This window comes from Stenella coeruleoalba (assembly GCF_951394435.1).
Source record: "Stenella coeruleoalba genome assembly, chromosome: 15".
NCBI classification, from domain to species: domain Eukaryota; kingdom Metazoa; phylum Chordata; class Mammalia; order Artiodactyla; family Delphinidae; genus Stenella; species Stenella coeruleoalba.
Window position 1 is genome coordinate 20,652,751 of NC_137161.1, and position 26,129 is coordinate 20,678,879.

At 49.2% G+C, this 26,129-nt stretch overlaps 1 protein-coding gene across 1 annotated transcript; it reads right to left on the reverse strand.

The window, feature by feature from the left end:
- Positions 1-1,584: 1,584 nt before the first annotated feature.
- On the reverse strand, positions 1,585-24,489 carry FAM83D (family with sequence similarity 83 member D). The gene is made up of 4 exons (XM_079945859.1): positions 23,869-24,489; positions 10,324-10,491; positions 6,333-6,457; positions 1,585-3,497 (listed from the first exon to the last, which is right to left on the reverse strand). The coding sequence occupies exons 1-4, from the start codon at positions 24,343-24,345 to the stop codon at positions 2,585-2,587; spliced, it is 1,683 nt and encodes a 560-aa protein (XP_079801985.1). The 5' UTR covers positions 24,346-24,489; the 3' UTR covers positions 1,585-2,584.
- Positions 24,490-26,129: the final 1,640 nt, after the last annotated feature.

Here is a 26,129-nt window from a genome sequence, read left to right on the forward strand (position 1 = left end):
CTTTCCACACTCAAGAGCCAGAAAAGCTTTGCTTACTCTGAGAGACCAGGCCATTTTCTTAGGATTCCATATACCTCTTTTTCTTATTTCTAATCACTGGCAACACTTTCAGAAAATAATGGCTTTGCATCCTATTCCACAAAAAGAGGGCTCTGTAGTCAAGTCAGTTTGTAATAGGCCATATACCTGCCCTCCTCTTGAGAAAGCCACGATGATAATTACCTCATTTCAAAGTCTGAGTAGTCCTGCAACAAAGAATCCTGTTTAAATTTATTTGATCCATTTCCCAAACTGAACGCAGAGACTTTTTTATGAATGCCTATTAAAAGCTCCACAGAACACACTGAGTGGAAATTTCAAACGTACCTATACTTGTTAATGAGCTTAAGTTTTAATGTTTTCAAGTCACCACTGCATTAACTGCCGTCTCTCAAGGTACACCCGCGAATCTCCTGGCGGTCCAGTGGTTACAACGCCATGCTTGCACCGCCGAGGGTGCAGGTTCAATCCCTAGTCGGGGAACTAAGATCCTACAAGCCACGTGGCATGGCCAAAAAAAGTTTTTTAATTAGAAAAAAAAAAGGAACACCCTCTAATGCCTCCATATTCCCTGTAGAGAAATAGTCACATCAGAGAGCACTGAACTCAGAATCTGAAAACCTGTGGGTAAATGCTCGTATCACCATTTACCAATCATGTGACCTTGAATATGCTACTTCATCTGAGCTTCAGTTCCTGCACCTGAAAACAGAGAATAACAGCTGTCCAATCACTGCATTGATGAGAGGGTCACCGCGATAGCACATAGGAAATTATCTAAATCTGTAAATGGTTTCAAATAACAATGTTTGTTTGAGGCTTGGGCCAGAATTGTTTACAACCAGACAGGAACCAGTTGTCCTGCCTGCTTCCCGGTCCAAATTATGGCACTAACCCAGCAAATAACCTGGTGACTGGAAGGGAATCCTGGTGCACACGTGGAAACCCGCAGGCGTGCTCAGGATCTGGATGCGTTAGCACGTGTCTGTGTGGCAGACAACACCCTCCCCTATTACAGACCTCTTCTGCTCCAGTCAAATCAGAAGGAGGAAGCCATCACCTAACTCTCTTCATTTCATCTGCACACACAAAGGAGACTAGACAAAAACAGGATTCCATAGGCATACCAATCCTGATTAGCAGGGTGTAGAAACCAGTCACATTGCCTGCCACTGGACTAGGAATCTGGGATAACTGTCAGTGCCCTCTTTCGCCCCTACTCCAGATATTAGATTGCTAAATCATTGTCAATACACCCATCTGATGAAATTAGGCTCATGGGGCCACTACAGTTAATATCAGGGTGAATCCAGAAATGAACACTGAGAGCTCCTTCTCTGGCAGAGAAGAACAGAACTAAGGTCCTTGTCTAAATAGCTCAAGCTTTTTCTTTGAAAAAGACAAGCTAGAGCACATGAAGAAACCTGCGATTTCCGGCAATTTTCCTCATTCGAACTATAGAGCTAGTGACATCAATATTTATATTGCTAAGGAAAGTATGACCCTGACGCTTGTTTTCTGTCATCTTTTTTTTATTATTTTTTTTTTTAAATTTATGGCTGTGTTGGGTCTTCGTTGCTGTGCGCGGGCTTTCTTTAGTTGCGGTGAGAGGGGGCTACTCTTCGTTGCAGTGCGCAGGCTTCTCATTGTCGTGGTTTCTCTTGTTGTGGACCACGGGCTCTAGGCACTCGGGCTTCAGTAGTTGTGGCACACGGCCTCAGTAGTTGTGGCTCGCGGGCTCTAGAGCGCAGGCTCAGTAGTTGTGGTGCACGGGCTTAGTTGCTCTTAGATGTGGGATCTTCCCGGACCAGGGCTCGAACCCGCGTCCCCTGCATTGGCAGGCGGATTCCTAACCACTGCGCCGCCAGGGAAGCCCCCATCTAACTTTTAAACGGATATTTTCTCTTTTATAATTTGGATCATCTACTCCTCCACCCCAAGACTATTTAAAAAAAAATAAAAACTGCACAGCTAGATATTAGGTGCATATACTTGTAACACACTCCTATAGTTAAACAGAAAAGTGCCAGAGAGAAGAAAAAAACAAAAAAACGGACATGAGCAACCACCAAACAAAAGTTGTTTACATCTGTTTAATGCTAACACAGACATCCTAAAGAAGAGATAAACACTTAAGAAACAGAGTTTTGAGTTTTTTCCTAAACAGGATTTTGATCATGAAAACTAGCGTTCCAAACCTCGAAAACAATAGGGCATACAAACCTAGAAAAAGGCAACACATATTTTATCTCTTATCTGAATTACCTGAGAACACTGAAACATTCTCTTGAAGAGAGATCAGTATTAAAATTGTGCAAAGAAACTGTACCCATAGTGTTGAAACCATAAAACCAAGACCTGGCTTATACATGATAAGAACAAAATAAAAATAAAGCATGTAAAATAATATGCGGTTTACAGAATTCAAAGAAAATCAGGGTGAAAGAAAGGCAGTTAGGACAGGAGACATTCTATAAAGTGGGACGCTCCGACGATGTCTACTGCAAGCCCGGGTGAAGCCAGGCGCCCTGAACGTGTGGAGCAGTCACTGAGAGGAGGGATAAAGTGTGATTTCTCTAACAGCCAGCAAATTAGCTGATGATCTGGGAAAACTTCCAGAATTAAAACTGAGGTAGTTTTCAGTAAGGAACGTTCTCCTTGAAAGCATGGCCAGCGCGTGGTTGAGCCGGGACCTGATTCCGGCAAAGTGAATCTGCCGTTCTTTATTCAACTTTCTCAATGAGTCCCTAGAGCACAGATCCAAGTGGGGGGTGCTCCAGTACTTGGGGTGTCCAGGTGTGACGACGTCATTGGCTCTGAGGGAAGTCTGGGAGCCGATGGAGCTGGCCACAGAGCCTTGGGAGGACAGAGAGGCGGAAGACCTCAAACTGGAGGATCGCGACACAGACGTCTTTGATACTGCTGACCCCTCTTTAGCCTGGGTTCCCAGAAAGGAGAGGACATTCTCGTCCATGTCAGTCTGGGTGCCAGCGCACGCCGTGGCCATGCTGGATTGTGTCCCCACGTCACTCATGCTCACGGCGGGCGTCTCCTCTCCTGGCTCCGTCTGAGTGGTGGCATCGGTCGCCCTCCCGCCCTCCAGCCTGTCTCTGCGGCTGCTGAAGCAGCCCTCCTCACTGATGGTGGAGGCCTCAGAGTCCTCGCGCCCGGCCTCTGCCTGGCCCTCCTCACAGCCCGGCTCGGCCTTCCTGGGGCTGCTCGAGAGCCTGGCCAGCCGTAGCAGCAGCAGGTTGCCCAGCGTGAGCTCCTTGCACAGTGGTTTCTGGTTGATGAGATGGTCAAACCTACCGCTGATCCGGAAGCTGGACAGGCGTTTGGGGCTGATGGGCTTTGACTGTGCGTACAGTATCCGGAACTCCAGGTCAAAATGTTCAACCACCTGGCCGGACAGGATGACCAGGTTGCTGCTGTTTAATTTGCCATCCGTCCATGTAAAACTTGAGGATTAAAAACAAACAAACAGAAGCTGGTAAGGATGAGCGATCCTCATTTACTTACTGTCAACCTGAATATAAAGCCCAGATATCCTGAGACATAAGTCACAACTCTGGTGACAGCACGCCTACCATGTAGTGTGAATGCAAGTTGCCTTAACACAGTACATAACCTAGGAATGCGTTAACACAAGAGTAAAACGGCCAAAATTCACACTCCTCAGCCTCAGAGTTGCTAAAAACTAGAAAGGGCTCCTAAAGCACTTAGGCCAGCGCCCTCACCATGAGAAGCGAGGAAGGTGCCTAGCGATGACACAGGGGGAAGCTAGTGGCAGAGCCTAGACTGGGCCCCGGTCCCTCCTCCATGCTGCCCTTTTCACAAAGGGAGACAGGACTGTCATTCTAACGATGACACTGTTGCTCAACGCACGTTTAGAGCTGACAAGTGGCCGTGCGCCCCTGCCTGTCCAGCGTACCTCCTCCTTCCCATGGTAACAGAACCCTGCCCCCTCCCAGAGCAGACAGCTTCACGTATGCACCCTCTCCAGTCACAACAGGGGTGGGCAGGTGAGCCAGGCTGGCCGGAGTATCCTATCCCCTGGGATGTGGGGACCTATGCAGGGTGGGCATGTGAGCTAGCGAGAGCCAGGGAATTTTGCAAGACTGATACCAGTGCAGAGAGAAAGAAAGTCTCCCTCTTTGAGAAACAGCTACTGAAGGCCACGTGAGGAAGCCTGGATCTTTGCCTGCAAATGGAGAGCCTGACAGAGAATAAAGATCAACTAGAGAAAAGCAGAACCAGGAGACTGTGTTCTGATGAATGCATGGCCCCTACGTCAAGGTGAGCTGAAAACAAAGGGTCCCTTTCAACACTTTCAAGTTATGTGAGCCAGTAAATTCCGTTTTGCATACAGTAGTTTGAGTTAGCTTTCTGCACTTGAAGTCACCGCACTGATACAGAAATTCGTATCAGGAGTAGGGTGTTTTACATAAGAAATCATAAAACATAGTAGCAACTCTGTCTCTTGCAACCAAGAACCTAGGCTAATGCAAATTCACCTTGAGAGCTGCCTTCAGAGCCTGAGAAGAAAGAAACCCTCAGTGCAATCATGTAAACAGGACACCTAACACCAGGATTTTACAACGTCCTCAACAAACAGAAGCCATCCTCGTCCTCGTCCTCAATAGTAGCATATTTCATTTGTAGGGGGTAATTTTTATATTTTATATTTTTTTAGAACAGCCAAAAAACCATTGGGAGCTAAGTTTGGGTAATACAGATAAATCCTACTTCGGGTGAAAATCTAGTTTCCTCCTGTTATTTCCAAACATCTTATGAAAGAAAGTCTCCAAGAAGAGTTCAAGTTTTGTTCCAAGCAATGACAGTACTGTTTGAAAAGAAAGACACCAAGAGTTCCTTGATCTGCTGGCCTCATCTTGCACAAGCCTTTGCACACCCACCTTTACCCAGGGCTGACACATAGTTATCATTCAGGGATGCGTGCTTCTTCACAAATACGTTTTTCTGGGGCTTCCCTGGTGGCGCAGTGGTTGGGAGTCCGCCTGCCGATGCAGGGGACGCGGGTTCGTGCCCTGGTCCGGGAGGATCCCACATGCCGCGGAGCGGCTGGGCCCGTGAGCCATGGCCGCTGAGCCTGTGCGTCCGGAGCCTGTGCTCCGCAACAGGAGAGGCCACAACAGTGAGAGGCCCGCGTACCGCAAAAAAAAAAATATATATATACGTTTTTCTATCCCTCTTTTTTGGGGGGGCGGGGGTGGGCTGTGCAGCATGCAGGATCTTAGCTCCCCAACCAGGGATCAAACCCATGATCCCTGCAGGGGAACTGCGGAGTCTTAACCACTGGACCGCCAGGGAAGTCCCCGTTTTTCTTTTTTAAACTGTAGAGACACACTTCACGTATAACATCAGAGTCTAACACAGAGGTGGCAGAACACACCACCATCAGAGAGACCTAAGTAAAAATGGTGTATCTTGGGCTTCCCTGATGGCGCAGTGGTTGAGAGTCCGCCTGCCGATGCAGGGGACACGGGTTCGTGCCCCGGTCCGGGAAGATCCCACATGCCGCGGAGTGGCTGGGCCCGTGAGCCATGGCCGCTGAGCCTGCGCGTCCGGAGCCTGTGCTCCGCAACGGGAGAGGCCACAACAGTGAGAGGCCCGTATACAGCAAAAAAAAAAAAAAAAATGGTGTATCTTAACCTCTGGAGATTGGTGTTTACCACTCTTTGTCTCCACCCTCCATTCAACTTCCCTGCTCTCTACCCTCAGATGCCGTGCCAACATGGGACTTCAAAGGTGGAGCCAGAAGCATGGATCAGTACTTTCTAGACTAAAGCACCAAATCACAAGGCTTGAAGCAAGGTGAAGGATTAAAGTAAGGGGGCTGCTTCAGCTGTGCCCTCTGCACTGAGGCTGATGCCTGCAACTGCCCTTCCCTTAAAGTGGGCAGGGACGTGGGGGGTCAAAGGCCCCAAGGAACAGGAGTTGAGACTGTTCCTGTCTCTGTTAACCCCCAATTCATCCACTGCAGTCCTGGCTGAGCCTTGAATCTAGGACTCCCTCATTATCGGGTCTCCAGGCAAGTTTCAGCCTCTGTACTTTAGGTTTGTGGACCACGAGGCAGGGGAGGGGATCCCAGCCCGACCACCTTCCAGAGGAGGAGGCTTTGATTAACAAGCTCACACACACACAGATGCACACATAGCAGAAGGCTTGCCCATAAAGGCTCACACTGAGAGGAAAAAGCAGCTTTTACCTTCATATAGCACACTTCCTCTGAAAAGTTTAGATTAATAAGCATGGACGAGTCAGAAACTCACCTGTAGGAGCCTGTAGCCACACGAATGCCATCAATCAGTGTGAACTTTTCATGAACCTTCCCAACAATTTTAGTTCCTGACCTTGCATAGTAAATATTTCCTGTAATCGTCCGAACTGTCATCAGCTGTTGGTGGGGGAAGTGGGAGAAGAGGAAATGAATGATCCAGTGAGCACATGATAAAAGAAGCCTTAGTTTACAATTTCCAAACAGACAAGCTTACTAGCAGGTCAGTGGTTCACGGTCACCATTCGGTAACAACACCCACAGCACGCAAGCCAGATGATTCTCAGGACTCAAGTAACGCTACTTAACATTTAGTTCATCTTCTTGCATGCTTTTTTATGCATGCATACTTATTTTTGAGACCTTCGGTTCATGTGGACACGTGCTCTAGAAGATTCACTTTTTGGAGACACTAAACAATAGAATCCAAGAAATGACTTTGAAACAAAATGTGGGGGGATAAAATCATCAAAGAAAACATGCCAGTGACAGATAACATTTTAACAAAGGTTTAAAGAAGCTAAGCTGATGTTTCTCCTCCTCTTTAGTTTAATAGCATTGCTAATAAATAATAGCCTAGGACTCCCCTGGTGGCACAGTGGTTAAGAATCCGCCTGTCAATGCAGGGTACACGGGTTCGGTCCCTGGTCTGGGAAGATCCCACATGCTGTGGAGCAACTTAGCCCGTGCACCACAACTACTGAGCCCCCGTGCCACAACTACTGAAGCCCGCACACCTAGAGCTGGTGCTCCGCAACAAGAGAAGCCACCACGGTGAGAAGCCCACACACCGCCACAAAGAGCAGCCCTCGCTTTCTGCAACTAGAGAAAGCCCATGCGCAGCAACAAAGACCCAATGTGGCCAAAAATAAATAAATAAATTTATTTTTTAAAAAAGTAATGATTAAACACTATAGCAAGACATAACATCCAAAGAAGTGAAAACCTACATCTACACAAAAACCTGTACACAAATATTCATAGCAACTTTATTCATAACAGTAAAAAACTGGAAACTACCCTAATGTCCTTCAACGGGTGAATGGTTAAACTATGGTTCAACCATACCATATGATACAGTTCAGCAATGAAAAGGAACAATCTATTGATACACACAACAATTTGGACAGATCTCAAGGGCGTGAAAAAAAGCCAGCCTCAAAAGGTCACACACTGTATAATTCCATTTACATAACATTCTCTAAATGACAAAATTACAGAGATGGGGAACAAATTAGTGGTTGCCAGGGGTGAAAGATGCAGGGGAGGGCACGAGGAGGGGAGTGGATGTGACTATAAAGATGTAGCATGAGGGAGGTCTTTGTGGTGATTGAATAGCTCTGTATTCTGCTGGCAGTGGTGGGTACACATATGTATACATGTGATAAAATGGCACGAAATAGACACACATGGTACCCATGTCAATTTCCAGGTTCTGATATTGTGCTGTAAGTTACATAAGGTATAACTATTGGGGGAAACTGGGTGAAGGATACATGGAAACCTCTATGTACTATCTTTGCAACTTCTGTGAATCTATCGCTACTTCAAAATAAAAACAAAAGACAAAACAAAAAAATTAGGGCATAGCATAACATTGTTTCTGCAATATTCTTACCAAAATGCGTAATATGAATTTAACCATGGGGAAACATCAGATAAACCCATATTCTACAGAAAACTGGCTAGTATTCTTCAAAAGCATCAAGACTCTAAAAGACAAAGAAAGAGAGGAACAGCTCCAGATGAGAGGAAGCTAAGGAGAAATGACAACTAAATGCAAGATATGGTCCCAGATTGGATCCTGGATAAGAAAACCAGCATTCATGGAATGATGAGTGAAATTTATCATGTCTACAGAGTAGATAATAGGACTATATCAAGTTTATTTCCTGATTTTGAAATTTGTGCTGAGGTTTGTAAAATGTAAACATTTAGAAAATTTGGGCAAAGAGTATCCAGGGATGCCTTATATTATTTTTCTAACTCCTTTGTAAATCAAATTATTTCAAAATGAAAATTAAAACAAACAGACAAAAAACCTAGAACCTTCCATAGAGGTGCACATGAAGCTGGCAGGGGAGGGCTTCCCGGGCGATCCCTGAGCAGAGCTTCAAAGGGTCAACATATAATAACAAGCATAAAGAATATCACTGTGGGCAGATTTCAGTGTGGTTTTGTGCATCTTTCCCTTTGGAACTTACCTGAATGCTATGTAGGCCTCTGTGATTGTGGTCAAAGCACTTTTTTTTTTTTTTAATTTTTATTTTACATTGGAGTATAGTTGATTTACAATCAAAGCACTTTTGAGTGCCGGCACACAAACGTGTGACCAAGCTCCTGCAGGCAGGACACCCAACATTCTGGACCAGCCGCAGCACCAGGGCAGAAGAAGTCACCCCCACTTCTTCTGGTGAGGGGCAGGTTCACCAGCACACACAGGCCCTGGTGAGAGAAGCCTCCATGGCAAATGGTGCTTCCCGAAGAAGAAGTTAAGACATGATGAACATGGGTGAGGCCAAAAAGACAGATCTCCTTTTGACCCTTCCTAGAGGATCCAGACACCCACAAAGGCAGCAACCAACTCAGCAGGCAACTGAGTCAGCAAATACTCCTAGATTTCTGCTGAGTGGATGAATCAGAGCCAGTCACTCGATCAAAGTCGTGGCCGGGCTATTCTGTGATCTTCCTGCTGCCCACACACAGCCTCAATTACAGCAAGAGCACCTTGAAATTAAACATCAACACCTTCAATTTCTTCACCAGGCTCTGCGGCAGAGCAGGTATGGACTAAACATGTAGTTAGATGACGATGCACTTTCCAGGCCTGACTTGCATTTCCCTTGGGTCCACCTGACACATTTTTAAATTGACTGTCAGGTCACAGGGCTGACTGTTTCATTCCATCTCCAAGCTCCAAGCCTTACCTCCATCATGGATTTGCTTTGAAGCACTAGTGACAAGTTAGTAGCTACCTAATTAAACCCAATCCTGTTTCCTCTTGAGGGAGAACAACCAACAAGAGCTCTCAAGAGAAGTTAAACAGTCAAAATTGTGTAAACCAAATTGCTTGATAATAGCAAGGCGGTAAGTTCATGTCCCCTACGCGGTAGCCTACAGAACCAAAGTCCAACCTCTTCATTCACTTTGCTCATTGCTTTGTTTCCAGTACCTGGAACAATGAGTAGCTCAGAGTAGGTGCTCACATAGGTGAGAAACTAAGTTGATGAATTAAGGTGATGAACCAAGTTGCTGAATTAAGTTCTGAAGCTCTTAAGTTGCTTAATTTTTAAGAAGTGAATGGTGTAATAAATGACTATTTTTCTTGCCTTTCTACTAAAGGGAACAAGCTTGCTAAGTTACATAACCTTACATTTAAATACTTAAGCTCAAATTACTTTCATGCTCAGAGCAAAGGACATAAAAAGTCTAATTTTATAATAATGAGAAACGAGAGGCAGCATGTGACAGTGATTTAAGAACACTGGGGCTGCAGGCAGGCCGACAGATGGGGAAACTCCATCCCACTACTTTCTAGTTGTAGACACTGGGCTCTTGGTGTCACCACTTCCCAATATAAAACACAGGTATAACGCCACTCACCTGATGGGGCTGCTGTGAGGATTTAAGTTGCGTAACATTGTCAAGAGCCTAGGACAGTGCCAAGGACACAGCAGGACTCCGTAAACGGTGGTCCTTACAATTAAAATTGGAGCCTACCAGTGCTGCAGTCAAAAGCAGCAGCTTCCAAGGCGGCATCTTGCCATCAACAGACAAGCTCCCCATTAAGAGGCATCGTGACGTGAGGGAGAGGCCAAGGTCTGAACCTGACTCTGTCTTTCTTTCCTGTGAGGCTTCAGGCAAACGACTTTTCTCACGGCCTCAGGTCCCGCCCTTACAACGGGGAGACCACCACCAACGGGGAGGTCACGGATGCTCAGTCATTATTTGCTGACTGGTGAAACTAGAAAGAGTGTAACACAAACCTTTTCCTCTTCAGGATGAACTTTCATATCCATGCACATATCCAAAAACTGAGAGAGCAGGGCCTGGTCCAGAAGGATGTAGACAGCAACTCCCTGTTTCCGACAGATTTCCTGCAGGTCCCGGAAGATGTCAATGTCCGTGAAAACATCCATAACCACTGCAATCACCTAGGGCGTGGGGCAGAGAGAAGAGCCAGCGGTCAACCCACAAGGACACCACCTTACAGCTCGTTGTCCGGACTCTGGACCCCGTCTCAGAGCTGGGAAAGGATTCCTGTCCTACAATACTCTCCCTTCCTTCTCCTTCTGCGGTATCAGTTTTCCACTCACCGTGGACTCTTGTCTGTCTCCAAAGACACTCAGGCCACTGTATGCTACAAATCTGGACTTGACCCAGCCACTCTCCTCCACACTGCAAATTTCTCAAAACTATAGATTCATCCACTACTTTGACCTCCTATGAACTTGTTCCATTCAACTCTCTTCCTTTACTAAAACCCCCGTCTCACAAGCTCAGCTCAGACCGGCAAGATATCTAGGTTCTGCAGCTAACCCACCATCATTTTAGACACGTGGCTTGTTGCCCATGTCTGTAAAACAGGTATGTAAAAACTTAAGAGTCTCTCTGAGGCCCCCCTTCTGGGTATACCAGTCTCCAAGTCTGATTTTATTGTCTGGTTTTGGATCATAATATGGTTTTCTATTATAATCTAGAAAGGGCCACCTCATCCACCACCAACTCATGGCTTGAAACTGACTGAGCCAGGCAAGTAGATTCTCCCACCTCCTGCCTCTGTCGCTGCACATCACCTCTTCATGACGTCTGCTCCCTCCACCTGTCAGGATCTAACCAAATGGCTTCCAGAGCACCAGCCCCTCCTCTGTAAAAGGTGGTCTCTGAAGTTCTCTGGTATCTGTCCGCAGCACAAGCCTGCAACAAGAGCATGGAAATATGTCCTAAGGATGCTGCCCTGCGGCTTGGACCAGTCCTTTCTGCTCCCCAACGACCCGGCTCCATTTGTGCCTCCTAATCAATTGTCCCCACTCAGCACACAGTACAGTTAAGGGCCACCTCAGCCACGTGGCCTTGGGTAGATTACAGCTGCTTCAAAAGTCTGTTTCCTTCGTTGCAAAATAGATTTGTCGTGAGCATTAAATGACTAGGCCATATCAAGTGCCCATACAAGAGATCCCTCTGCTATCTGTTCATTGATTCGCTTGACCAGTCCAGAGCTTCAGCCGTCCAGACAGTTCAGCGCAGGGAAACATCTCCCAGCTCCTGGCTTTCCTGCTTAAAGAGAGGCCGCTCCAGCAGCAAAGCCTCTAATCACACCCTCTGCAGGTTTGAAAGCATGGCCGTCAGCTAATTCCTGGCAGGTCTGCGGGGGAACCAAAACATGCGGGTCTCGTACAAGCCCCTGCATCGGGTCAGAGCCAGGACTGTCACCTTAGGAAACCGCTCCCTGAAGCCAAGGTTTGGAGCTCTTCTGCAGGCTGGAGCTGCAATGTACCACCCTCCTCATAACCTCATCAGTAAAAACATGAGTCTCTTCCAATCACATTAAATCCTTTCCTGAACGTTAAGGTGACTGACTTACAGGTCTGTGAGAGCAGAGGCCCCTCAATGGGACTGATTCATCTCTGGGGGCCCAGAGGACTCAGGCCAGTACCCGAGAGTCATTATCCCTTAAGTATTTGGGTATCAAAGAAGTGCAGAGGGGCTTCCCTGGTGGCGCAGTGGTTAAGAATCCGCCTGCCAGTGCAGGGGACACAGGTTCGAGCCCTGGTCCGGAAAGATCCCACATGCCGCAGAGCACCTGGGCCCGTGCGCCACAACTATGGAGCCTGCGCTCCACAACTACTGAGCCCGCATGCCACAACTACTGAGGTCCGCGTACCTAGAGCCCGTGCTCCACAAGAGAAGCCACCGCAATGAGAAGCCCGCGCACTGCAACAAAGAGTAGCCTCTGCTCGCCGCAACTAGAGAAATCCCGCGTGCAGCAACGAAGACCCAAAGCAGCCCCCCCAAAATAAATAAATAAATTTATTTATTTTTTAAAAAAGAAGTGCAGAGACAGACGATTTTACTGTCCATCTCTAACACCTCAGAGTCTTGTTCACCAGGAGAAGGGACGCAGAAATGCGAGCTCCCAGGAAGTCATTGCTGTGAGGGAGTCTGGGAAAGACAATTTATCTCTCTGGTTCCCTTTCTCTAATGTTGCCAAAGCCCCAGCTGTGAGCTATTCTTGGCAAAGGGTACAGCTAAACCCCACTGGAGACAATGATTTAGAAAATAAAAAGTGTTCCTTCTAAATTGGTGGCATCTTCAAAAGTTTATGTCCTCCAATGCATTTTTATACATCCTATCTGGAGATGTATCTATCCCACTAATTCAGGCCAAACAACTTACTGGTTAAAAGGCAGAAAGGTGTGGGCACAGTTCCCAGCTCTGTGGCTTACTGCTGTGTGACTCTGGGCAAGTTGCTTAATCTCTCTGAGTCTCAGTTTCCTCCTCTGGAAGATACGGATAATATCATCTAGCATCCACATCACAGGGCTGTTGTGAGGATTAAATGAGACAAAGCATGGAAAGGGCTTTGCTCAGGCATGAACTAGGTGTTCAAATGCAGCCAGCACCTCAGAGTCTACTGTGGGCTGAACGCTGTGCTAGGTGGAAAGATGGCCTATAAAGGATTCGACATGCACCTGACTTACCCACAAAGAGAGGACACGGGCTGCAGAGAAGGAAAATGATACTTACTGTAACAGGCAAGGAAATCAGGGGAACGCTTTGGGGGACGGGGAGACAGTAAAGCATCTCCCTTGCAGGCGTAGACCCAACACAGGCCCTCAAATGTTTACCAAAGGAGAGAAAAGGAGGATTCCTGGAGGAGATGGCCTTTGAGTTGAATCACAAATCAGGACGATTTGGACAGGGGAGAAGCAAAGGGGAGGGCATCCGGCAGGAAGCCACATGATGACAGAGGAAGATGTAGGAAATGATGGGGTATGTCCCAGTCTGGCTGGAACGCAGAGTATGCATGAGAAGGAGCGACAGGACGTGACTGAGAGACAGGTGAGTGTGCAGGAGCATGGAAGGCCTTGGATGCCAACCAAGGTGTCAGGATCATACAGGCCATGGAGGGGAGGAGGTATAGGATGAGTGATGAGTTTAGTGATGAACCCAACAGGACAGAAGAAGCTGATGCTGGAAGTGTTGGTTGGAGATGTGGCCCCCCTCCTGCAACATAGGGCCACACACCTAAGTACCTGAAACACAGCAGGCACTTAGGTAGCTTTTTAGGTTCAGCAAATGTTTAGGAGGACTAAAGACTGAAAGAATAAAAATCAGTGATAGAGGTTTTGACGGTGGGCCAGGCAGGAAGCCATGAGGGTCACAGAGAAGGGAAAGGGGCCCGTGGGAAAGGTAAGCAATGTTCTCCCTGGGATGAGGGAGGAGAGATGGGGGTGGAGGGAGGCTGATTCAGGTCCACACAAACAGCAAACAGAAACAGAAACAATCTTGAGAGAGAGAGAGGTTTTGAAACTGATTTTGAGGTGGCAGTAAAACTTCATAAAGGGGTTCTGAATACACACATGTGAGAATGAGTCGAGCTCATAAGAGAAAGTGAGAGAAAATCAATCCGGGGTCAGTCCCCGTCCTCAGGAGAGACAGGAGGTGAGCGCAACGGGGCCGATGGATGTGCACCCAGGTGCCACCGGGACAGAGCCGAGGAAGTGGGCCCAGCTGGCCGGGCTAGAGAGGGCTGGAGGGTTGCTGGAAGCAGGGCCCCAGGAGCGGGGCCCACAGCATAAGGCGCCTGCCAAACTGAATTTTGATTTATCATTTAACAAAACAATTGTGCAAACAACCCCCTTTGTTAGGTAGTGAGTCAGTATCTAATTTGCTGTTAGTTTCATTGCTTGGTTTTGAAGCTTCAACCTTTCCTGTGTGCTGAAAATAGTTGGGTTTGAACGCCCACCGGGTACTTAGAGGGTAGATGGAGATGCTTCTCCCTCTGACTCCCCCTGCATCCAACATCCCCTCCTCTTTCTAGAGCAGGACCTTTAAAAGACTTCTGGAGGAAGAACAGCCCTATGGGTGGAAGCAGTCAGCAGGAAGGCCCGCCTTCCTTCCAGACCCCATCCCCGCTCCCCCTTACTCTCTGCCCTCAGCCCCACCCCACCCCCGCCCCCATGCAACCAAGCCCGGCGCAGCTGAACTAGACCTGGGGCTTCTCAAGTCTGTGAAGGGACAGACTCTTCTCTGAACTGAGCAATGACCTGGGCTCATTTGCTAGCCAGCTGAGTGTCTGCTTTGCAGAGCTGGCCACATCTCCTAGGTGTTGGCGTCCACGCTGCAGGCTGCTGGGCCCTAGGAGAGCACCTGGACTTGAAAGCGGTCATCACTCCCACTCCCTGAGTCATACCGCAGGATGGACGAAAGAGAGACACATGGGCAGGCGGGCATCCCATGCTCATCAAGTGCCCACATGGTCACGGTGGGTATTGCCCTGTCCCAGCCTATGCTACAAAGAGCCTACCCGCTCTCCTAGAGGTGGAAAGCTCTGCAAGTGGTGGCTTGTGAGTGTCCGATCCAGGGTCAAAAGCCCATCTGCAACTCAGCGCACGTTGGTCCTAACATGACACCTAAAGAGGAAACACCCAGCTGTCGGAGCCTGGATGGTTGGTCTGCTGCCAGTCCCCATGCTGTTCCTGCTCTTCTCCAGCCACATCTACAGCAGCCACTCCTGCATCAAGTCCCATGGCATCATCGCAGGTGACAAAACCTCAAGCCTTTCCTCCCTCAGTCACTCCTACCCGTCCCTCGATGATTTATACCATGGGACCCAGTGATCCACGTGGTTACAGGTAGCAGTCCCCGGGGTATTCTGCACAGGCCCTGTGTATGTTACTTTTCACACAGAACTGAAATCTTTTCTGTTTGCCAGAAGCTCTAAAGAGGTATCCCGAGATTTGAAAACCCCGTTAATTGTTATCTCCAATTTACTGATAAGAAAAATAAAGCGTGCAGAGGTTCGGTGACTTGTTCAAGGTGACACACTCAGGCAAACGCAGGAGCTGGAATTTCAGCCCAGCTGACCCCAGAGCTACCTATTAAAAAGTGTTAGATTGGGACTTCCCTGGCAGTCCAGTGGCTAAGACTCCGTGCTTCCAATGCAGGGGGCACAGGTTCGATCCCTGGTCAGGGAGCTAAGATCCCACATGCTGCACGGTGCGGCCAAAAAAGAAAAAAAAAGTGTTAGATTAAACATTATTGCAAACAAATCTAATGTTCCGTCTTCAAATGATTGAAAGCTTAGACTAAATCCTGGAAGGATCAGTAGAGTATTCCGTGAAGTATATGAGATTGAGCCCATCACAAAGGAGGATCACTAAGAACACAAAACAACTTGCCGAGTGAACGTCAGGCACCTTGAAATGCCCTAGGACAGCAGGCACTTCTTTCTGCGGGCAGTTCTGCTAACTCCGAACTGACTAAATCAGGAAACCTTGGGAGGCACAGATGCTACATGAACAGGCTACAGAGCTAGACCTGGACGTGGATGCAGGCTCCTCCACTTCTCGTCACCGTGTTCCCTCTAGCAAGTTACTTCCATTCTGTTGGCTTCTGCAACATACAAATAATGCTACCCCCCTTGTAGTGTTTGCAGTGGGTTTGGTCAAGAGAGAACACTTGACAGTTCCTGGCACCACAGAAAGCCCTTATATGGCAGCTGTCATAGTCTTAGTCCTAATTCTGCCACCGACCCTGGCCAAGTCATTCTACCTGAGCTCGGCATCCTCAAACACGGCTCCTCCGAGCTCTATCATCTGATTCACACACCCTCGATGGGCGGGGCAGGGCTCTGAGCAGGCACTTGAGCAGCCTCGAGGGGCTACTCAGGGTTGGTCGTTCCTGTTCTCATTCCAGCTCTTCCTCTGCCTGGAGCAGGAAGTCTGTGTCACTCACCCCTTCTCACTGCACCTCAGTTTCTCTCCCTTCCCACCCGTGGTCATAAAGCAAGGACACATGTGAGAGATGCTTGGAATTTTACCAAAGGTCTACGCACGTGCAAAGATGCATCAGCCTGTCTGGTGGTCAACAAGAGCCTGACTGCTGAATTCCTCACGTTGACTGAGTGACACCCGATTCGACTTCCTTCAAGTCCCCAGGGCTCCTGCCTCTTCTGGAGACCTTCTTGCAAAAAAAAAAAAAAAAAAAAGACCTATATTTTCACCCCATGTATTACAGATTTTAACAGAACAGAAATTTTCTCCTGGAAATTTCTTTTAACATCTTTAAATAATGGAGCTTCCCTGGTAGCACAGTGGTTAAGAATCTGCCTGCCAATGCAGGGGACACAGGTTACCGCCCTGGTCGGGGGAAGATCCCACATGCCACGGAGCAACTAAGCCCGTGCACCACAACTACTGAGCCTGCTCTCTAGAGCCCGCGAGCCACAACTACTGACCCCACGCGCCACAACTACTGAAGCCCAGGTGCCTAGAGCCCGTGCTCCACAACAAGAGAAGCCACCGCAATGAGAAGCCCGCGCACTGCAGCCAAGAGTAGTCCCCGCTCTCCGCAACTAGAGAGAGCCCGCGTGCAGCAACGAAGACCCAACGCAGCCAAATATAAATAAATAAATAAATTTATTTTAAAAATTAAAATAAAAATCTTTCAATAATGATCTTGATATCAACTTCAGGGTTTAAAGACAAAAAGAACGTCAATTTCCACAGCAAAACCTAAATTCATTCGTGCGTGTTGTTTTCTCTAAGTTTCATGGGCTCTTATAAAATTAGCAATTTAAGTATCAGATTAAATTGCCGATGGAGCCTCTATCTGCAGAGAGTGGCCTGGGGCGCCTCTGGGAAGGCAGGGGTGGGTAAACCAATTTTTCAATGGCCCCAGGGGTGCAGGGACCAGCCACATACAGCAACATTTCCTCTGCACTATTCCAGCATGAAGTACACAGGCGGGCTGGGCTTTTTCAAAGGGAGGGAAAAGCATTAAGAGACGTTTTGCGGGGGGAAGGGGCTTTATCATCGTGAGTTATTTTTTTTTTATAATTATGTAAAACATCTGCCTAGCTCCAAGTCCAATCGACAAAACAAGCTACATCCAGAGACACCTAGCTTCCATCCTTGTCCCTTCTCTTCTGCCCTCCCCACAAAGATAATAACTTCAACTAGTTTTGGGTTTCTCCCATTTTTTAAAAAATATAAATAAAAGTATGCATGTGTACGCATACTCATTTATGTTACTAAACGAGTAGGTATATGTGTGTATACATATGTATATGTATATGCTCATATCCCCCCTGTAGATACAAGGCAGCGTATGATACGCGTTGTTCTAGACCAGTGCTGTCCCAGCAGAACCTTCTTAGATGGTGGAGGGTCTGTATCTGCACTGTCCAACATGGCCGCCACTAGCCATAAGCAGTGATTAAATACTTGAAATATGACTGGTGCAATAAAGGAACTGAGTTTTTTAATGTATTTCCTTTTTTTTTTTTTTTTTTTTTTTTTGCGGTACACGGGCCTCTCACTGTTGTGGCCTCTCCCGTTGCAGAGCAACAGGCTCCGGACGCGCAGGCTCAGCGGCCATGGCTCACGGGCCCAGCCGCTCCGCGGCATGTGGGATCTTCCCGGACCGGGGCACGAATCCGTGTCCCGTGCATCGGCAGACGGACTCTCAACCACTGCGCCACCAGGGAAGCCCTGTATTTCCTTTTAAGTCACATAAATTTAAATAGCCACAGGTGGCCAACGGCTGCCGCATTGGTCACTGCGGTTCTAGCCACTTAATCGTAGGAAACAGAGCTAGCGCTCATCCCTTTTCAGAGCTGCTAGGCGCTGCACTGTGCAGAAGGATCCGTTTACTCACCAATCTGCCACTGATGGATGTTTGAGCCCTTCCAGCCTTTTGCTGTTATAATCAGTGCTGCAACAAATAGCCAACTGCATAGGCCTGTTCATATTTTTCGCCAGTGTATCTTTGGGACAGATACACAGACATGGAACTGCTAGGTCAATGGGTAAATACAACTGAAATTTTGCTGAATATTGCCAGATTCCCCTCCAGAGGTTCTATCATTTGCATCCGGACTTTAAAAAAGCCAGTAGGCCTACTACTTTTCTTCATGAGAGAACTTATCCTTTAACCATAAAGCAACCAGAGAATAATTCTGCAGCTTCTCTACTGCCCAATGGATGCCAGGTGAAAAGAATAAAGAAATGAAATGGTAGACAGAAAACAGAATAGTGGTTGCTGGGGGCTGAGAGGAGGAGGGAATGGGGAGTTATTGTTCAGTGGGAACAGAGGCTCCTCTTGGGAAGATGAACAAGTTCTGGACCTGGATGGTGGTGATGGTTGCATGTGGTGATGGTGAATGTCCTTAATCCACTGATCTGTACCCTTTAAAAAAGTGCTAAATTTTGTTACATATATTTTACCACAATTAAAAAGAAGAAAGAAATGAAATGGCGAAAGACTCTGAAATCCTTAACCTGACACACAGAACCAAAAGGAAGGGACAAAAAGTAGCCACACTTAGTCTAGTGGGCAGCATCTCACGCATCGGTGAGATTTCCTAGGACACTGGTTCTCAACCAAGGGCAATTTTGCCCCTCAGAGGACATTTGGCAATGTCTGGGGACACTTTTTAAAATTGTAAAATATATAACATACATAATATTTCCATCTTAACAATTCCTAAGCATACAATTCAGTGGCCTTAATTACATTTGCAATGCCGTCAGCCCTCACCACTATCTGTTTCCAAAACTTTTTTATCACCCCCAACTGAAACTCTAACCACTAAAGCAGTAACTCCTTCTTCCCCTGACCCCCTCCCCAGGGGAGACATTTTTGAACGTGATGACCATTTTTTGGCGGGGCCAGTGCTTCTGGCATCCACTGGGTGGAGGCCAGGGATACTACTCAGCATCCTACAATGCACAGGACAACCCCTCAGAACAAAGAGCGTTATCCCGTCCGAAACGTCAATAGTGATGAGGTTGAGAAAGCCTGCCCTGGGTTCCGAACAGGAACTGCTCACACTGCACAGGTTCAATTGCAACTCAGAGGAGGACTGTGCAAGGCCAGGAGGGCCTTAATTTGGATACATCCACGCGCACACCAGGGGTCTCCAACAGATTCCTCAGCTGTTACTCCTCCTAGGAGGCAGGACTCTTTGTCAACACAACGACAGCTTTTTACAAATGCTCAGGTTATCAAAAGGATGCCCAAGTGTGAGGTCATAGCAAAAGTGCCCCTTTGGAACAAAAGCTCGTAGGGAATGGGCGGCTGGTAAGAGCAATGGCTCTGGAGAGTGCAGGACCTCCTAGCAGGGTGAGCTTTGTCTGTGAGCTCCCATCCAGACGCTAGGAATATCCCAAGAGCCTCGGCAACAGCACATCACCAAGTGAGGGCACACAGCACTTCCAGGCAAGGTCTCCACTCCCAGCCGATCTGTGGGGGCCAGAGCCCAGCCCAACGCTGATTCACATGGCAACAGAGACAAAGAAATGAATGACTCATCAACAAATACAGTAGTACAGGGATAGATTCTAGAGTATGTGTGTAAGGGCGAAATCCTGTGTAGTTCAAAATTCTCCTAAGAGCAGACATCTCAGCTCTCAAGAAGTCCAAAGGGGGGAAAAAAAAAGTCCAAAACAGTACTTCCTCCGGCTTTGGTGAAGCTCAACTGACACCGAGTCAGCTTGTATTCAGAAGCCACGCTGTACATAAATCGTGTGTTTCTAGGTGCTGTACCTCACTCAACACAGCAGACCCACGCTTTGAAAGGTGCGCAGAAACTGAGCCAACGGCAGAACTGGCAGGTTCACAGCCCTGGTCCCACCTACCCTGGGACAAGTCCTTGCTGAGCAGATAGGCAGGCAAACTCACTTGCTGAATGATCAAAGGTGCACGTGAGAGGTCTCCGCTGTACCTACTGAGCACTATTCGGTGCCAGAGGCCCTACAAGCCTAAACGGCTCAAAAGCAACATGAGTCCTGGATGAGGACCCATCCCAGAACCATCCGTTGAGGCCGCAGAGCCAGGATCAGACACCACCATTTACCAAGTGAGCCTGGCTTCTTGTGCCTGTACCCTGACCACCCCAGTCTCCTTCCTGCCAAGGGGAGATCCAGTCCTGTCATCGTCATTTTCCTTTTTCTTCAATATGCAACATGGAAATTAAAAGTTCAAATCTTAAGAAACCCTTAAAAAAAACCCAGCTTATTGAAAACTACCACAGCACCGACCCTCCCTCATGGCAGGGGGCCCTGTGGAGTGGTGAGTGGTCGAGAGCCCGGGCTCAGGGGCCAGGCAGACGGGCTCATGCCCAGCTCTGTCCCACACTAACTGTATCTTGCGGAAGCTACTTATCGTCTCTGTGCCTGGTCTCTTCTTAATTGTGGCCTCCTCTTAGGTTGGGGAGGGTTAACTGAGAGAGTGCAGGTAAAGGGCTTAGCACAGAAACTGACCCTTTAAAAGTGCTCAATCACACCGTCAAGCGCTTTCGCCATCTGAACACAGACACAGAACGGCTTCTCATCTCATCTGGAAACAGCCTGAGACCTACATCTCCACAGTCCTCGCCGTCACAGGCACTGGACTTCAAAGGATGTATTCGGAGTGACACAGCCGCTCCTGTGTACACATCCCACACCTCTACCTGGAGCAGCCGCACTGGACCAGCCACCAGGTTAGCTCTCTAACACCTGTCTCCTCCACAGATTTCTGTCCACCTGGGGACAGCGACGCCTCCTTACCTCCACAGGGCACAAGGCAGAGCGTGGTGGCTGATAGCGGTTAAGAGACGCTGTGCCTCGGTTTGAGTCCTGGCTCTGTCATTCCCTGGCTGTGTGACCTCAGGGCAACTTAACTTCTCTATGCCTCAATTTCATCAGCCACAAAATGGAGCTAATAATCGCACCTACCTTAGGGTTACTTGGAACAGTGCCTGGCAGAGAAAGCATTAGTATGTTTTGGGGTTTGGGGTTTTTTTTTTTTTTACATAAAAGAGATGGTGTCTGAGACCTCAAGTTTAGCGTGTCTCAAATCCCACTCACCTCCCCATCCCTACCCTCAGCCTCATTCTTCTCCTGTATTCTAATTTCGTGGCATCACCACTCACCCAAGCTAAAAAACCTCAATTCTTCCTATACCTTCTCCTTGGCCTTGCCTACGTTCCTGCCCTCTCCCTCACTACCCTTCCGGTCCATCGAATGACCAAGTCCTGTCAATTCTACCTAAAATTCTTCCCCTGCCCGAGCCCCAGCACTGCCTCAGCACAGACCCCCTTCGACCCCCTTCTCACGTGTAGATCCCTAAGCCCCTCCGTACTACCACCTCTACTCCAGTCTCGCCCCTCTCTAACCCATCCCCCTTCCTGCTCTCGCCAGCATTTACTGCTCAGGAACCCCAATCTGATCAGCTCCTCTCCTCCCTTTAAACCTGCGATGGCTCCCCACTGCTCCTTCCAGTAGCGTGCGAAGCCCTCGACAGTCTGGCGTCAGTCTTTCCCTTCAGCCTCCTCTCCTACCATTAACTCCCACATACTCTCTGCTCCAGCTGTGAGGAACTTGGCTGCCTCCCCAAATGCCAGGTGTTTTCACACTTCTGGGCTGGTCCCTATCTTCTGGTCTGGCAAGCCCCACCCATCCTCTTGGACCCAGCTCCAAGGTCACCATCACTCCTAAAGCTTTCTTCAGCCTGCAGCAACTTCCTCACTGCTTCCCGCCAGCAGACCGTCAACTCTCAAGTGCAAGCAAGGATCATGTCCTTCACCTGTGGCCCCAGCCCCTGGGGCACAGTGTCCAATACACAGTAGGCTCTGAATAAGCAAGCAATCTGGCATATGGCAGAGACACTGAAAATACTCATCAGATTTAAAGGTAACGTACCACCTTTCTCAGTTAAAACTGCCCAGGTTCCAAATACAGAATCTTGAACATATAAGTGTGTAGCTGGACTAGGGCACAGAGCACGGCAAGAGGTTCTACCCAGGAATGCATTACAGAATGCCTACAAGACAAAGGTGTCTGAGCATCAGCCTTGAGCCCCTTCTAAGACCAGCATGAGTTGATGGACAGTCTTCCCTCTGGTCTTAGCTCCAGTGCCCCTCCACTACCACTAAAAATCGGATGTAAGCAAGAGGATAGGGCAATTCCGCTCTCTTTCATGGAGACCCGTTCATTACTTTTCTGAAGTTCCAAGTGCCCAAGTTCTCCCCCTAGACGTGATCGTTGGGAAGGCACACCTATCCTAAAATGGTGTCTTTTTCCATCTTTTCAATCCTCCCGCTGAACCCATAGTGTCTGTTGCATCAAAAGGACCCTCAGCACACCCAAAGCGCTGCAGGACTGATAATAGCCTAGCTGGAGCCCACACCTACCTCCACAAAGGCAAGGCACTAGCCTACCGTACCCCCTACGCACTGCAACCCCACCATCAGGCAAAGAGCACCCAGCGCAGGGACACTGGTAAGTCAGGGCTTGTCCCTTCTTGGTTACTTCAATTGCCTTGATGCACAGATATCATAACCACAGTCAGACACACAGGTACGAGCCCTACCAAGTCTTACCGTGGCCTGGGGCTTTACCTGCCATGTCTCTGGCACAGGCAGACAGCCAGGAAGCTGGGCACTGCCAGTCAGCAAGCGAGGTGGCATTTGATCATGGCTCTGGAGGAACGAGTCTGCTGCCACACCCTACCCACCCCTCCCACCTTTTGGGCTGCATTCTTCCTCCCAGATCCCTAGTACCCAGCACCCTGCTGCAGTCTCATCCTGGCTGGCAGAGAGACAAAACCTCCCACTGCACCCCAATACCTTGTCACACTAAGAGTCAGACAACAGCACCAAAACCCACTGTGAAGAGAGAGATGACTTAATGCAGGGGTATCTGCATTTTTTTTTCCAGCTTATGGAAACGCAAACTCCCTTCCCCACCCATTCACTGAAGGAGCAACTTCCCCTCCAGGCCTGCAGGAGGAAAAAGGGTCGGGGCTCACTTTGCCACTCTGGTATGTATCTGCTTTCTACAACAAAAGACACGTGCAGGTGACTAGCAATGATAGATTCCTAATGCCCTGCAGTTGTCTCTGGGGACAACTTTCAGGAATTTTCCCCTAGGTTATGCGCTTCTTAGGTATTGCATCTCCTAAGAAGCTCCTGAAAGCGGGATCTAGAGTTGGCTGACAGACAGTCTGACAACTGGTTTTAACTGAAAGCTGTAACTAGCAGGACTTCTGATCACCCTCCCAGGGAATGTGAATGTTAGGAGTTGGAACTTGGGCACAATCCGCCGTCTTGGGGACCGAGACTCCTCCCACTCTCCCCTGCCACGAAGAGCGGCCAGGGAGGAGATCGGGGATCCGAGGGGATACACGCAGAGTGGGGCGAGTCGGGACCCCGGGACCACCCGGCTCGCGCTCCTAGCAGACCTCAGTTTCCCGTTTTTGAAGGGAGTGTCCCGTCGGACCGGGGACCGAGGTGACCCGAGGAGCCGGGCCGCGACGCTCACCTCTCGCGCCGAGCGGAGCTGCTGGCGCAGCGCGTCCTTGCAGCCATAGGGGCCGCGGACGCCCGTGCCGCGGGGCTGGAAGTGCGCCTCGACGCGCGTGGCCCCGCGGTAGGCGCCCTTATAGAAGGAGGGCCAGCCGAGCTCCAGCAGCGGCGGCTCCAGGTCCGACTGCTCGGGGAAGTAGGTGCCGGAGGAGCAGTCGTGCGACGAGCCGAAGGAATCCTCGGCCCCCGCTGCCGCGCCCTCCTCGCCGGGCCGCTCGGCCGCGCCTAGGATGGCGCGCACCTCGTCGGGGTTTAGGAAGCGGCCGAGGCGCTCGCGTCGCAGGAAGGCCGCGAAAGCGTCGGGGCCGCCCGCCACCAGCTCCTCGAGCGCCAAGCGCCGCTCCTCGCTGTACAGCTCGGCCGGGTTGGGCGGCCCGCACGGCGACAGGCAGGCTGCGGGCAGTTCGTCCAGGCCATCGGACCGCAGAGCCATGGCGACGCTCTGACACAAGACAGCTCGGACCACCACGGGAGCGCAGGACACTTTATAGGCACCTTTGAATCTAACCGGCCCGCGCCATTGGCCGCGCCGCCCCTCCCTGGCTCTTCCATTGGCTGCCTTGTTGTGACGGCAGAATCCGGAAGCAGTGCACGCCTCTACGACTCCGCCCCCTGAAGTGCTATTGGCTGCCCCGCGGCGCGGCCCGGCCCCGCCCCGCCCCGCAGCCTGCCCCACCCAGCGCCTCCGTAGAGGTCCGGGACTGCGGCTGAGACCACGTTCTTGCTCCGTGGTTCCTCAGCGGAATTTAGTCTTGGCGACTACGTTCCTGTTCCGAGGTAGCGTTCCTGCTATGGTCCTGCGGGGAGCCGAGTTCATCAAGATCAACTAGAGAGCAGATGTCAGGCCTGAGTGGCCGTGGTACCCGGGGCGGTGGGGCAGGCAGGGAGCCCGAACTGAAGCCGGAGAGCCCGACCACAGCCATCCTCGCGCTCCCCCTGCCGGCCGCCCCACAGCGCGGCCCTACAAGGCCCAGGGAGGTCAGAAATGTGAACTGGGAGGAGAGGCTGGGACCTGCTGGGGCACACTGACCCACTGACCGTGCTTCTCCGGGTCTCTCAGAGCTTGGGTGAGGCCAGCCACTCCCCAGTATTGAAATCATTCATTCATTCGTTCAAAAATACCGGTCCGTCATAATAGCCACTCCTTTGATTACACCTTCAGGTAGCTTTCTCTTCTCTCACCTGATCATTTTCTTTCGTTTTTAAGATTTATTTTTTTGATGTGGATTATTTTTAAAGTCTTTACTGAATTTGTTACAATATTGCTTCTGTTTTATGTTTTGGCTTTTTGGCCGCCAGGCATATGGGATCTTAGCTCCCTGACCAGGGATGAAACCCGCACCCCCTGCATTGGAAGGCCAAGTCTTAACCACAGGACTGCCAGGGAAGTCCCTCACCTCCTTGTTTTTTGCCTGGCAAAACCCCAAACCTGGTTAAACCCCACTCTCCACCTACTTTCCTCCTGCACCCAGGCCGCCATACAGTGCAGGGGAAAAGAAAGACACAGTCATGCCCACCAGCTGTGCCTGAAATTCATGGTCTCAAGTGGGCCCTTAAGGTTGCCTGCTAGCCTCTATTTCCCTAACTTCTCTCTACCTTTTCCTCTCTCGTTCTTACTTTTAGAGTTTGCTTTCTATTTCACTGAGAAAATAATAGCAGTCAGGGAAGATAGTTCCACACGCCCCCACCACATCTTCCTACCTGTTTGCATCTCTGCCCACATACTGGGCCTTCCGTTACTAGGGATGAGCTGTCTGTGAGCCTATCTAATGCCAGTCCTTCCATTTGGGCAGTAGTTGCCAATCCCCCTACTACTAACCTATGTCTCTCCAGCAATTCCCTCCTCTTTCCTGGATCATCAGTTTCCCTGCTTTACTGGTTCATTCCTATCAGCATACAAACATGCTGTAATATTTTTCATCCTGCAAACAACACTCATGACCCTACATCCCTCTAGAGCTTCCTCCCCATTTCACTCTCACTTTTATAGCATAAAGCCTCAAACAACTTGTCTATACTTGCCATCTCCAGTCTTCCTCCCATTCTGTCTTGAATCCTGTCCAATCAGGCTGATTCCTACACTGGCCAACCAAAACCTCTTGTCAAGATCATTGTGAGGGACTTCCCTGGCAGTCCAGTGCTTAAGACTTTGCCTTCCAATGCAGGGGTTGCAGGTTTGATCCCTGGTCGGGGAGCTAGGAACCCACATGCCTCACG

What these genes read in the sequence shown, in the direction of transcription:
- FAM83D (XM_079945859.1), bottom strand. Translation starts at nt 24,345, where the DNA reads ATGGCTCTGCGGTCCGATGGCCTGGACGAACTGCCCGCAGCCTGCCTG. An exon ending in AGCTCCGCTCGGCGCGAGAG is followed by an intron (nt 10,492 to 23,868) that starts GTGAGCGTCGCG and finishes CCCACGCCCTAG; the next exon opens with GTGATTGCAGTGGTTATGGA. An exon ending in TTCATCCTGAAGAGGAAAAG is followed by an intron (nt 6,458 to 10,323) that starts GTTTGTGTTACA and finishes CCCCACCAACAG; the next exon opens with CTGATGACAGTTCGGACGAT.